This window comes from Zonotrichia albicollis, chromosome 2 (assembly GCF_047830755.1).
Source record: "Zonotrichia albicollis isolate bZonAlb1 chromosome 2, bZonAlb1.hap1, whole genome shotgun sequence".
NCBI lineage: Eukaryota > Metazoa > Chordata > Aves > Passeriformes > Passerellidae > Zonotrichia > Zonotrichia albicollis.
The window spans coordinates 5,119,705-5,133,399 of record NC_133820.1 but is presented as its reverse complement, the minus strand read 5'-3'; the positions used below and the strand labels follow the sequence as shown (position 1 = coordinate 5,133,399).

The window sequence follows — 13,695 nt, the reverse complement described above, 5'->3', positions numbered from 1 at the left end:
GTATATTATATATTATATAATGTATAATAATATATAATATATTATTATATATTATATAATATATTTTACATTAATATATAAATATATAATAATATATAATAATATATTATGTTATATATATGTAAATATACAATAGATATATGCTTCTTTTATATTTCTATTCTATATTTTTATATATAAATATATGAATATTTTTTAAATTATTTTTTCCCTAGAATTGCTATGAAAGAACTCTCAAACTATTCAGAATATTCCCATGAATTCCCTTGGATTCTCTTCCTGGGTGATACCTCCACGTTCTTCTCATTCCTGCTGGATCAGAGCCTTTAGTCCATCATTCTCTCAGAATATTTTTCATTACTTTAAACCTTTCCCTGACAGCACCCACGCTATGAACTGGAATTTAACAGAAATTGCCAAAACAGTTCTAAAACAGCCCCAAAATCAGCCTGCAAAGGATCCAGGAGCCTGAAATCCTGAAATATTTTTCCCAGGAGTCACAGAAGCACCACAGCACACACAGCCTGAGTGTTCCAACAAAGGAAATTTTATTTCAACAATAAAACTTTGTTTTGGTTTTTTTCTTACTGACACGGGGATGGAACTCCAAACAGAGAAACTCTGAGTGGGCTGCACACGAGACTGGAAACAAATAAATAATATTAATTGTATTAATGTCAGTATTTTTAATGGCATTAAATTTCTTAATTAAATTTATAAGTTTTATAATATAGATTAATTATTAAATTTATTAATTTTAGAAATATTATTACTATTAATAGAACCTCTGAACATTAGTGATGCATCCGCAAACAAAATGAGCACTTGAACCTTAGAGCTCAGCTGCTCCCTGGGAGAACATTTGCCTTCTGGTTTTCTTTCTTCTTTAAAATCTGAAAGGATCAAACACAGCTGTTACAATTGTACATTAATGTCACTGCTATACTTTTGTTTAAAAAAAAAGTTTGGTGAAAATCTCTACGTTTCACCAGTGATATTTTCCAAACTGGGGTTTGAAGGAGCAGGAGAAGCTGAGCTTCAAACCCTGTTACATAAACTACTACAGGGAAGTAAAAATACAATTAAAAACTTTGTAAAACACTGTTCAAGCCTTGCTATTAAAGTTAACCTGTTCAATTCCCAGTAAAAAAATTGTAAGGATAAGAATCAGTTTACACAACAATCTGTTCTTGTGAAAAACCAGCTCACACCTACAAAGAAAATCCCAGCTGTGCAAAACACTCATTCCCCAAGAGACAAAAAATGTAAACTATGTAAAAAGAGAAAAATGTGAGAAACACATGCATTGGTCATTACCAGGTAATAATCTGAGTTTCACTAATCTACTAATTAATTAAAGTCACACACAGTACCTTCTAACACCATATAAAAATCAACTCTAAATAAAAATTCATCTATTCTACATAAAAACCCCCACATATCTCTGTCTATTATGACACCTAACCAGTCTAATTAACTAATTAATTACTGAGATTAATCAGGAGAGTGACACAGGAGAGCAGAGACCTGCAGGGTGCAACCCCAACCCAGCCCAGGATCCCATCCCAGACTGGTTTGGACTGGGAGGGACTTTGGAGAGACCTTGGAGGGACAAACAATTCACAATTCGGAGCTCCCTGTGCCCCAAATATCCCAAACAATTCCAGGACAGCAGGAGCTCCCTGTGCCCCGAATATCCCAAACAATTCCATGGCCTGCCCCAGCAGCCACCTCTGCTCTCATTCCCCATTTAGAGCCATTCCAAAAGGAAAGGGCTGGATTTGCTTCCCCTGCAGCAGAACAAAGCTCAGAATTCCAAATTCCAGCAGCACCAGTGACAGATTTTCCCTGGATTCAGCTCTGAAATAAGACTGGCATTACAGCCAGTCCATCATCTATCACTGAATTCATGTCAGAGTCCACAGGCAGGGAAATCCATCTGTGGAAATGAGGAGCTCCTGGATTTCCATGGAGCATGGAGTGCCACCTCTCCCCTTCCCAGCTCTCCCTGTGTGCATCCCTCATTCCTGACACCTTTTCCAAGCTGGGATGCCACCTCCAGTCTCACTGCAAACTGCTTGCAGGGATTTCTTCAATCAAAAATCCTGGGAAATTTGCTTTAGGGAGCTCTTCTAAGCAATGCATTTTCTCATAGATTGAGAAGTCAAGGTTTGCTCTGGATTTCATCTTCATGGGGGTCTGGAATGCAGGGTGGGCAATGAGGGACACGCAAAAACCTCCTCTGGCCCAACAAATCCAAGCTGATTTGTTCCTGCTGCTGCACTGTAAAACAAACCCCAAAATCCATATATAGAAATATCAAATAATATTAGAAATCCATGTAATGCTTACCTGCAGACATTCTGGGAATAAAGTTGGGTTTTTAACGAAGTCCTGGAGTCTGGAGTTGAAGGAAATTCCCATCAGGATTGAGGGGACAGCTGAGATGTTTGGAGTGCAGCACTGCAGTGACAAAGGCAAATCAGACCAGGGGCTGCACCCACAGGGACACTGCCAGCAGAAATGCAGATGTGATTGTCCCACTCTCCCCAGTCCTTGTCCAGACCTGTCATCCTGTATCCTCTTCTGGTCCCCACAACACAAAAAAAGGTGTTGATAGAGTGGAAAGAGGCCAAAGGAGGGCCACAAAAATGATCAAAGAGCTGGAGATCCTTCAGCATGTGGAAGAACTGAAGTAATAAGGTCTTTTTTTCCTGGAGAAGGCTTGGGGAGGAACCTCATCACAGTTTTCCAGAACCTAAAGGGTCACTACAATTTAGACAGAGGTTGTCTCTTCACAAGGAGCCACATGGAGAGGGTACAAGTTGCAGGAGGAGAGATTTCATCTGGATATAACAAATATGTTTTTTTACAGTGAGAACAAATCAATCACTGGAATGACTCCCATGGGATGTGGTGGAGCCTCACTGCTGAAAGTTTTCAAGATGTGACTGCACAGGGTGCCAGAGAATCTCATCTACACTCTCTGTTTCCCATGAAAGGTTGAACCAGATGACCTTGGGAGGTTTCTTCCAGCCTGGGCTGTTCTGTGCTTCTGACACTGGTCCCATCTCCAGACTCCAGCTTCCCTCAAGGTCCTTGCCCCTCCTGACGCCTCTGCAGGGCCCCTCCCAGGCACTTTTCCTGCTACTCAGGGACACTGCCTCCATCCATCCCTCCCAAAATTCCCTCCCCTGTCTCCTACCAGAGGGAATCATGGCTGTGCCCTGACCAGACAGCACATGCCCTTGACAGGAGCAGCATTGTCTCTGCTTGCAGATCCCTTTTCTGCTTCTTTTCTTCTGCAGAAGAATTCGGTCCTTTGCTTCTCCTCTCACCTCCTCCTGAAAAAGCAGAGAATGAAAGGGGAGACAAACCTGCCACTTTGTTGTCCATAATCAGAAGGGTGCAGGGAGTGGAAGAGAATGCATTTAAGAATGCACCTGAAGGATTTTGGATATCCCACCCACATCCCCATTCAGCTCTTGGACCCAGAGTGTCATTTGTCCTAATCTGTGCCTTTGCACTTTGCAGCAATCACTCTTTGCATGAGATCACACAACTCCTACACCCACAGCAGCGCACAAATCACCAGGCCCAAGCCTGTCCCAAATAAATCACAGCTAATCCACTTATTGTAGGGGAAGGGGCACAAATCACCCTTAGACCAAAGGGAAGTGTAAAGCATGCCCAGCATGGAAACAGACTGCAGCCACAGGGCAGCTCCCAGGACTGGAGGAATGGTGGTGGTGGTGTTACCAAATGTGTGTGTACACATTCCCCCTGCCCAAAATGCCCTGCCCGAATTTGGAAACAGCCCCCTCCAGCTCAACAAGGAACATTTCTACACTGGAACATTTCTGTCATATCAACAGGCACCAGATGTGGGGATATTGCTCCAGATGTTCATCCCACACTGTGGATCTGCAGATGGGATGGAGACAGAAATGTCTGATCCCAACCTGAACCAGCAGCCTCAATGGTTCAGAACAAGGTTTTGGTCTTAACCCATTACAAAAAGCTGGACAGTCGAGAGTGCCTCACCAGCCTGCTAAGGAAGCAAGTGCACCAAGGAGAGAAATATGAATCCCATTTCTGTGCCAAAAGTGAATTCAATTTTGGAGAGAAACTGCATATTCAGTGCAGTGCATCCAGTGATCTCTCAGCTCCAGCCTGCTCTTTTCCTTCCCTAACAGGATTTTCCCAGCACTGCTTACCTCATCAGCCTTTCCTTGGGACTCAGCCAGGAATCCCAGACAATCTGTCCTGTTGCCTCCAAACAACTTTCTGTCTGTCACTAACAGGTCTGCAGCATCCATATGTCCTGCAGCCTTCAGTGCTAAAAACAGTCCTAATCTTCTTCCTCAGCACCAGTTATCAGAATATCTGAGGCAGAAATAGATGCTAAATTTCAGATCATTAGCAGAAAACAGAACCAATTATGAAAAAAATAGCCAAGATTAAGAGATCTTGCACTGGATTAAAAATAGATTGGTTTTATCCATTCTCACTGCTTCAGCTGAGCGTGCCAACTGCAGGCTTTGCAAGTTCAAAGGGGAGATGTGTCTGGCTTGGGGGCCAGCAAAGCTGCTCTGTGTGGGGATGTGCTCACCTGGCTCGGGTCTGAAGCACAGAGGAAGGTTTGTGCACTCCACAATTTGTGTGGTGGGCCTGGGATGCCTGGCAGGGGAGTGAGCAAGGTTGGCTTCTTCTCTGCTGAGCATGTGGGGCCAGAGGTCTGAGGAGGCAGCAAAAGGGGAGCAAAATTTGCTTTTCCCATGCAAATCTGTTCAACATTTTTGTCCCTGACACAGGTCATGGCCTCCTCAGGGATTTGAAATCATCTGAGAAGAAAAGCTGTCCATTAGGCTCCCCTCAGTGGTTTTGCTGCAGAAATGGAATATCCTCTGACAGCATCCCTCCCTCACACCTTGCAAAGCTTGGAGCTGAAAACCAGCACCAAAGGAGAGGCAGAACCTCTGCCACCACACATGTACCCTTTTGATGGTACCAGCGTGGCAGGCACTGACTAAACAAAAAATCTGTCCCAAAACAGAGAGGAGGAGGAGGAGGAGGAGGGGAGGATGCCAGCAAAGCAAGCACAAGGAGTCTCCAGGAGATGAAGTGTGTCTTCCATCTCCCTGTCAGGGGAAACTTTGAGAAACAATGCTTTCCAGCTGTAAGGGAACACTGAAGCTCAGTGGTGCCAGGGGACAGTTTCAGCTGCTGCTGCTGTTCCCCTGCTAAGGATTTGGGCTCCAGGTTCACCATCTGTGACCATCACCACCCCAGGGCAGGCAGGAACCCCTGCAGCCACACCTGGGTGACAAGCAGGGGAAAGAGTTCATCTGGACCCAAGCAAGTCAAGGGCTTCCACGTTAAGATGGAACACTGACATATTATGTGAAGATGGATTGTTTAAATGCCTTGAGAGTTTATTTTGGCTGGGACAAGCACAAGGGCTCAGAGAAGGGAACAAAAAAATTATATGCAATTTCCATGAGGATTATTTGTCCTGCATCATCTCAAACAGAGTCCCAAAGCACTATTAGCACTAGGCTTAAGTTCATTTTTTGGGCTCTGTAGTGCTGCTGGGAAATGCTTGGAAGGGGGTCTACATATATACACCTCCCAAAATAAAAAGCTGGAAGATGTGAAATAAAGAGGAATATGTGAAATAAAGAGGGAATAAGAACATAGAAAGTTTGCATGAAGAAGAGTAGCTGCAGCTTGGCTACACAAGAGCTTCATCTATTCCAAGTACAGTAAATGGAAATAAAACTCTGAGTCAAACCTTATTTCTCCTGTTAATTCTGCTAAGAATAAAGTCACAACACAGAGGGGAGAAAAAGATATACAAAACAGCTTTAAAGAGCTTAAACTAAACCAAATCATTTAGCAGTACACACTTACAATAAAAGCAATTAGCATGCAAAATATTAAGTACCTATCCTGTGTTTAAAATATCTGTGGGCCACAAACAGAGGTGCACAAAAGACAGATTATGAGCAAATCTCAACCTCTTATACATCACTTCTCAAATTAATTATCTGATAATCACCATGGCATTCATTTACAGAGTAAGTATCCCATTTAAACTTAAACCTGCACATAAATAGAAAAAAAAAGTTAATTAACAAAACAATAACGTACCCAGCAATGTAAAAACTCTGCTGACTCCACTCCCCAGCAGTGGCAAGAGTCTGATGGAACTTTGTGCTGAACTCTCAGATTGAGGCACTGGGGCCTACACATTTCTGACAGCAAAGCAACACATGCTGCCATGAAAAATAAGCTGCAAGTTTGTCAGTGACAAGGAAGCACAAGAAAACCTGGATCCCACTTCAGTGCAGCTTGCCCTTATTTCTACCTCCATCAAATAAAGCACATAAGCCTCCATGGAAATCACACACTTGCATCTTGAACTGAATAGGGATAAGCAAAGAACATGCTTAAATATTTTGCAGAATTAGATCCACAATCTTAATTTCATACTGCAGTAATTCATTCTCTGAAAAATCTGTTTCTATGGAAACTTATTTTGGATCCAGCAGAGAGATTTTTCCCTTTGATTCTCACTATTAGAGCCAGTCTTTTCTCTTGTCTCTTTCTCTAGAGATATTCTAAAAAAACAGATTTCCTATTTCTTTGCCTGTTTCACAGCAAACCCCTATCTCTAAGTTCCCTCATTTGTTAAGCAGAAAAAATTCTCAACTATCTTATTGTGATAGTGTGAAGTCTTTGAATGCTGTAGAAAAAGAAAGGATAATGGATAATCTAAAAGCTTCATCTTGCCTAGTGGCCTACAGATTAACATGATTTACTGTACTGAAAGGGAATTCTAATGCTTTTAAAAGCATATTTAGGAAAAAACCCAAAACTGTTTTCCAGCGCTCCCTGTGCCCTGGCTAGGTGTGCTGTCCTTTGTGGGGCAGGAGGAACAGCCCTTCATGGAAGGTGTGAATGCTCCCCAGGTGTACACAGCAGCAGAATTATCTTTTTGTCTTTATTTCCTGATAACTCACTCCTGGTTTTGCTGTCTTGGCTGCTCTGATCATCGTGCAGCTGTTACACACACCTGGTTATTCTCACATGAAGGTTTTTCTTCTGAACTACAGTGGTCAGCTCAGACTCCATCGTTTCATACCTGAAGCTAAGACTGGTTAGTTTTTGCCACCATCTCTCACTTTACAGTCACCTACACAAAAGTCATGTCCTGTTTCATTACCCAGCCACTCAGTCTCATAGCACCCTGTGAATTTCATCAGAGTCAGCCCTTACTACTAATGCCTTGATTAACTTAATATTATCTTTCTTTGTTTATCAATCATCCTCTTTTCCAGCCCATTTCTGCGTTCGCAGAGCAGCACAGGTCTCATTGCTGGTGACCTCCCTTTTCTGTCAGAACCACTTACCTTCTTTTCTGCCTGGTATTTTTAACAAATAGCTCAGCCCTGCGAGGAGCTGCCAGTTTTGTCCCTCCATTACTTAGTTTCTGTAATAACCATGGACATTGTGGAGCCTCTTGGCTCCACACAGACTACAGCCACGAGATTTTCCCTATTCACATGCTGACTCCTTCAAAGAACCTTACAGATTTGTGAGCCTTTTTCAATAGCCAGACCATTTCTTTGCTTAGTGCAGAGGTCAATCCTCCCTGCAGCTCCCTGCAGGTCCCTCAGATTTCTCAAGACTGCCTGGTCAAGTGCAGCATCTTGCAGAGACATCCAAACCTCTGGATACCCACAGGAGGCACACAATAAACTCCAGCCTCATCCTAGACCCAAAAGCCTTGTGTTAGTGAAGAGTATAATAAATATAAATATAATAAATATTTAGACATTAGTTCTTCAAGATAATTCAGGTCTTTCCCCAAAAGAATCTCCAGAAGATGCCATTGTCCAGTATCAGCTACCAGGCTCCCAGTCACTGCTTCTGGATTAACGACTCCATCCCAAAGAGCCTCTGGGTCTGTCCCAGAATATCTTTGTCAGTTATCTTGCTCATGTTCAATTAAATGCCCAAATGATAGCACAAAATGAACAACATCTAAATTCCCATGCCTTTGCCTCACCTGGAGAGCGCCCCAAATTGATGTTCTGAGACCAAAGAGCAGGATGCCCTTGCAGGATGTGTGCCTTCAAACACGGGCAAGTGACACCAGGACAGAAAGCAGGGGACACTGTGCCCCACAGAGTTAGCCTGTGACATCCCCCCTACCCTGGCTCCCTGTCTCTTTAGCCCTTCAGTAATTCCTCTCTGAATTGCCTGCCTCTCCCAACATTACCAGGCAGCAGCGCACGTCCCACTCCATTAAGCCTGTAAGCCACTGGCTGGATGATATCTGACTCGCATCCGCTTGCAATTTAAAACGGGCATTTGCTTCAGATCAAAGCAGCAGCGGCAGCAGGAGCAGAAATTAGCATCTCAGCCTCTCTCTCCCTGGTTTCATTGCCACAGTGTGTCTCCCTCATTACCAGGGAAATGAAATGTCTTTACAGTTCAGGCTGCCTCTCTGCCTTTTCATCCCGCGGCCACGGCGCGAGGCATTGCCGCCGCACTGAACATCGATTGGTCATGGCCCTTCTCTTTCAAATGGGACACTGGACCTCTCCTCCCTATTAGCAACCCACGAGGGGGCTGGGAGCAGTCACAGCCCCTCCTGGTATGCCTTACTGCTTCCAGCACTCACCCATTAATTCCCTCATGCTTAAAATAATGATAAAACCGGAGTTCTCCCCACAGCAGGTCAATTTTCACACTTTGTCGACAGCCCTAGAAATGAAAGTTCCTCTCACCCCTACAAGGAGTAGGTACAGCACAGGTACATACATTAATCTTGTCAGTCCCACACCACCACAGCCAGAATCCTTTCTGGGGAGTGCAGCTGGCTAAAAGGACACTGAGCTGGTTCCTCTTGCCTGCTGTGGCAGCAAACTGAGACAGATTCCACCCTGCCACCTCTCATCCATCCTTCCTACCTCTCATCCATCCTTCCCACCTCGCAGCTGTGCTGCTTCTGCCCTGCAAGGCATTACTCCCTTCCAGCCCTGTGCAACTGCAACTATAACAATAATAATTACATAATGCCATATTATCCTCTGGAAGAAAAGAGGGAGGAGCAGGTGATTTGTGAAGGACCAAAAAAGTCCAGGAGCAGGAAGATCCAATGTAGCAGTTTCTTAATGGCTAAGGAAGGTTCAGAGTTCTATCAGTGGTTCTGCTTTGTCTAAGTTGCCAAAGACCAAGGCCAAAGGATACACAAAACAGGCAGGGCTGCAGGAACCAGCTGGAATGCAAAGTCTACTCATGGAAAAAAATACATCCTAAACATTTAGTCAGCTAAAGGTTTGGCAATGACCCAGCAAAGCCAGAAGAAAAAACAGGGGGAAAAGCCCACTGCTGCAAAAACACACATTCTCCTTGCAGACCCTTTCATCATGGCCCTAGGCACACTTACAAACTTGAATTAATACCTGCATGAATGGGAAGCTGCTACTTATGGGGCTCAGGTTAACTGAGCAAAAATGGCACAGAGGAAGAAAGTTGATGGAGAAACCTCCCTCTCTCTGCCAACCTTGTTCTCCCAGTCCACCAGACACAACCACCTCGTGTTGCAGCTTTTTGTTTGCAGAAAAGATCCCTGCACAGACCTACCATGGGCTCCTGAGGTGGCTGAGTGAGGGGGACAGCATAATTCTGGGGGGTGCACCAAACCCAGGTCACTCAGAGAGCTCACACAGCTTTTGGAGATTGACCCACACATGTGACTGCCACAGCAGGGTAGGGGCTGTCCCCAGCATTCTGGTAATGAGTAGCAGCCTAAATAATTCCCATTTTGACTAGAAAGATGGTCTTGATGAGGTTCATCCTAGGCCACATAAAGAATGGGCTGTCAAGCCATCTATTAGTAGTTTGCTGTGGTAATATCTGAGGAGGTGTGAGATACCAAGTGAGGCGAGGGCAAAATTATATTTAAAAAGTGCAAACTGAGCACCATCTTTTTAACTTTAATCCCCAGGGAGATACAGGGACAAAGTACTTAAAAGTACTAAAAAGAATGCAAGAAAAAACCAACAAAATATTTGTTTTTTGAACAAAACCAAAGTAGACCTACCTATCTCCCTTGCAATAAGACTTAAAACCTGGTGGGAAGGGATAAGCAGCAGGCATCATATACTCTTGACTTTACCAAGGTTTGTAGGCTCCCAGGGTATTCTTGAGCAAACTAAGGAAACAATCCAAATGAAAAACTGGATAAACAGCACAAAATTAGCAGATAAGCTACATGCATATATTTATTGTTAACAGTTGATAGAGAAAAGCAGTTCTTTCCTCCCTTTCCCATGCCCTTACACATGTGCATCTCCTTTCCATATCCCCTAAACACAAACGAGGCACGAGGTGGGCAGCTCACACTGCAGCCTTCCCTTGGTGGCCTGCCTCCTATCCTTCATCCACTTACCACTTTCCATGAAACCTGTAGGAGTTTAATATCCCAGGAGCATCTGCTTCTCTGGCAAACAGACGGAAACCGGCCCAAGAGTTAAAGCTTCACCGAGACAGGGCTAAGACAGACAGCAGCATCTTCCACAAACTGGTGCCAAAAGCTGCTCAACACCCCCATGAAAATAGGGCTGCAGTTAGACAGGAAAAGCCAACAGCCTGAGCACACAGTGGAGACACAACCTGCTAGACAGCAAATCTGCAGAGAGGAGCCTGATGGTCACGAGCCAAGCGCAAACAGCGCCGCGCCGTCACACGCGGCAAAGAGGAAATCAAACATCCCACTGGGATGTGTAAACGGGACATAACCCACCAGGCAGGGGGGAAACCTCTGCAGAGAGCCCCACACGCAGCTCTGAGCGCTCACGCTGCGGGAGAGGCAGCTGGGGTCAGGGCAGCAAAGGGAAAAGCTGCACGGGGCCCAGAAAACATCCCGCAGGGAAAGACTGACAAAGCTGGAAGCAGCCCGCACAGACAGAGGTGGCTGAACAGGGAAACAGCAGCAGATGTGTGCAAAAACTGCATTTTCAAGGGACTGAAGCACCTGCCAGTTCTTCAGGATAAAGTCAGGCAGCTTTCCTAATGGCAAACAAAGTGAAAGAACAGGTCATCTAGAGGGGCTGTTGTGTCTCCAGATCTCTCTGTGGTCACAGGAAGCAGGTCTCTCAGTGTCTGCTGTGGTTTCTATAAAGCTGCTTTGGTCTGAGGAACATGCTCAGAGTGTTGCCCTGATACCTGACCTTACAGCTCGCTGGGACCACATCCCATTTTGCACAATACCAGCTATTTATCAGGTAGCAGAGCTCCTCAGCCTTGAAAAGGTGAGCCCTGGACTCCAGGGTATAGAGGAGCTGCCCCACAAGCACACATATTTTTTTTTTATTACATGGGACAACCTGGATGTGTCTAATACCAGGTGCCAGCTGTGCAGCTTCCTGACCCACAGAGAGCCCAGGTGCCAGGGGCTGGACACTGTCTTCTCCTACAGCAGAAGCAAAGAAGGGAGCTGGAACTTTGTAGGCTCATCTCCAAGATGGTTTGGTGTCCACATCTTCATTCTGGGATCCAAGACTCCATGTCAGTCCTTTACTGGGTCAACAGGATTTGGTTTTTTGTGAATGGCTGTGATTCCTTTGCTCTGGACTTTTTTCAGGCCCAGCCAGCCTTGCTCAGTCTCTCATGTTCCTGTGACAGGTTTTGATGAAAACCCATTTAATGTTGGAGAGGTGATGCTCTTTGGGCACTCTCAGGATGTGAAAACAGAGGTGTCCAAGAGCTTCCCCAGCAAAGAGTGGGCAAAGGCAAGGGCGATGACTGAAATGGGACACCAATATTCCACTTCCAGTTCTACCACTGGTTTTTAGCCTGGATACCACATAGCTTTGTCATGACACTTAAAATGAGTAGAAATGTGGTACTTTTGTGTCACAGCACAGAAAGAGCTGTGTTTTCCCTTTATTCCTGCAGAGGAATAACACCACTTCCATCCACAGTGGGAGATGCACATTGCAAGGGCCTCCAAATGGACCCCAACAAACAGAGCAGGAAATGGGAACCTAAAAGACAGAAACACTTATTATGTAAACCCTATTTGCTTAGTAATTCCAAAGCTGCCTCATTATATCAAAAACAAACACACAATTTCAAGGATTTATTGCAAGAGCCACTACAAAACAATAAAAAGCCCCTCTGCAAGTACTCAGTCTTCCTCAGCTGTCCAGCTCTGCTAGTCCACAGACCAGCTAAGTTTTCTTGGCCTCTTCATTCCCGTCCAGTTCCATCATCCATCCAGTCATGTTGCTCTTCTTGCTTTTCCTGAATTTGCAGTACCAGCAGAAGACAGCAAGGGCCAGCAGAAGGATCAGAACCAGTGGTAGGTATAAGATGAAGTTCAGCAGTGGTGGGGATGAGCAGATCCTAGACAAAACAGTTGACTCTGAAAGAAAAAAGAAAGAAAAATGAGGCCCCAAGCTGGTTTGAGTTTCTCACTCCTAGGTGCTATTTTTTAAACACTTTTCCCTCAATCTTCAACAGCTACCAATTTTTAAGAATTCATACAGGCTACCTGAGGAGAAGGGAGAGAGAAACCAGGTAATTTACCTCAATTTCTTGTCTGGGGAGGTCAGATAAGGCCCTGGCTTGTTCATCTGAAACATCCCAACAGAAACAGCCCAGTTCTTCTGCTAACCCATTCCAGACTGGGCTCAGTGAGGAAAAGCAACACACCCTGTCTGACACCACTGACAGTGGGACGAGGCAGAAATATGTCAGAGGCTGCACCCCTGAGCAAGATGGGATAAGAGGAAAGCAAAGGAAACCAAACCAAGAGATGCCTGTCCCCCCCAGACATCTGCCCCTCCTTGTTATTGCTGATCTGCTGTTGTATTTCATCCCCAATGAGCAGCAGGCAGCTGTGAGCATCATCCTCATCCCCGGCAGCTCCTGCAGAACACCTCCCCAGCTGAGGGGAAGGCTGCTGGGTACTTCAAACATGCCTGCATCACTGGAGGAACACACATGCACACACATGGCCACCCAAAATAAAAAAAAGGAAAAAGAGAGGGAGAAAGAAAAAACACCCAGCTAATCTTTGGCCTTTTGTGAAAACCACTTGGCAAAAACACTTATTCAAAAATTGGAGGAGAATTTACTACCAGTTACTGAGCAATTTTAGCAATGGTTTTTCCACCAGTAATGGGTAACAAGAGCTAGAGGGAGCTGATGAAGGAGAAATCTTGCGTGCTAGAGAGCTGTGATGGATAACAGCAGTAACACAGCAGCAGGGGGGATGAAGTGCTGTCAGTCCCTCTCTGTGCAATTAAATCCAGATTAGCTCTGCTGTAGGTGCAAAGCCATGAGAGCAGGCCTGTGCCTGGCTGTGGGAGCAGCAGGCAGAGGGGAGGGCTCTGCAGGGTCTCTCTTTCCATGCTGCTCAGCTCTGGGAATTGCTGCAGAAGCCAGAACTCGTGTAGGCATCCAGGCTGGCTTCAGGCATGGCAACTCCAGAGCTGAAGGTGAGTACAAGTGCAGGATCCTCTCAGCTGGGTGCATCATGATTGATCTCACAGTTTATATTTTTTCCTCCACATGGGTCATCTGAGCCTCCTATTCTCTCAAAGCAGCAACAACTCTTGCCTATTACCCTCCTAAAAATGCTGCGTGCACCTGACTGAAACCTTTGCTTTTATT

General features: G+C 45.0%; 1 protein-coding gene across 2 annotated transcripts in view; it reads right to left on the bottom strand.

Annotated features, from left to right (window-relative positions):
- Positions 1 to 676: 676 nt before the first annotated feature.
- Positions 677 to 13,695, bottom strand: part of CD101 (CD101 molecule) — a 33,623-nt gene continuing 20,604 nt past the window's right edge. Inside the window, exons 9-12 of one of the 2 annotated variants that reach the window (XM_074532120.1) lie at positions 6,154 to 12,442; positions 4,218 to 4,386; positions 2,353 to 3,344; positions 677 to 893 (exon numbers count right to left, since the gene is read on the bottom strand). In XM_074532120.1, the coding sequence (XP_074388221.1) occupies positions 12,249 to 12,442 (194 nt within the window). In that variant the 3' untranslated portion in view covers positions 677 to 893; positions 2,353 to 3,344; positions 4,218 to 4,386; positions 6,154 to 12,248. Of the gene's footprint in view, positions 894 to 2,352; positions 3,345 to 4,217; positions 4,387 to 4,417; positions 12,443 to 13,695 lie in introns of those variants that run through there. The other variant, XM_074532112.1, reaches the window with a different exon arrangement.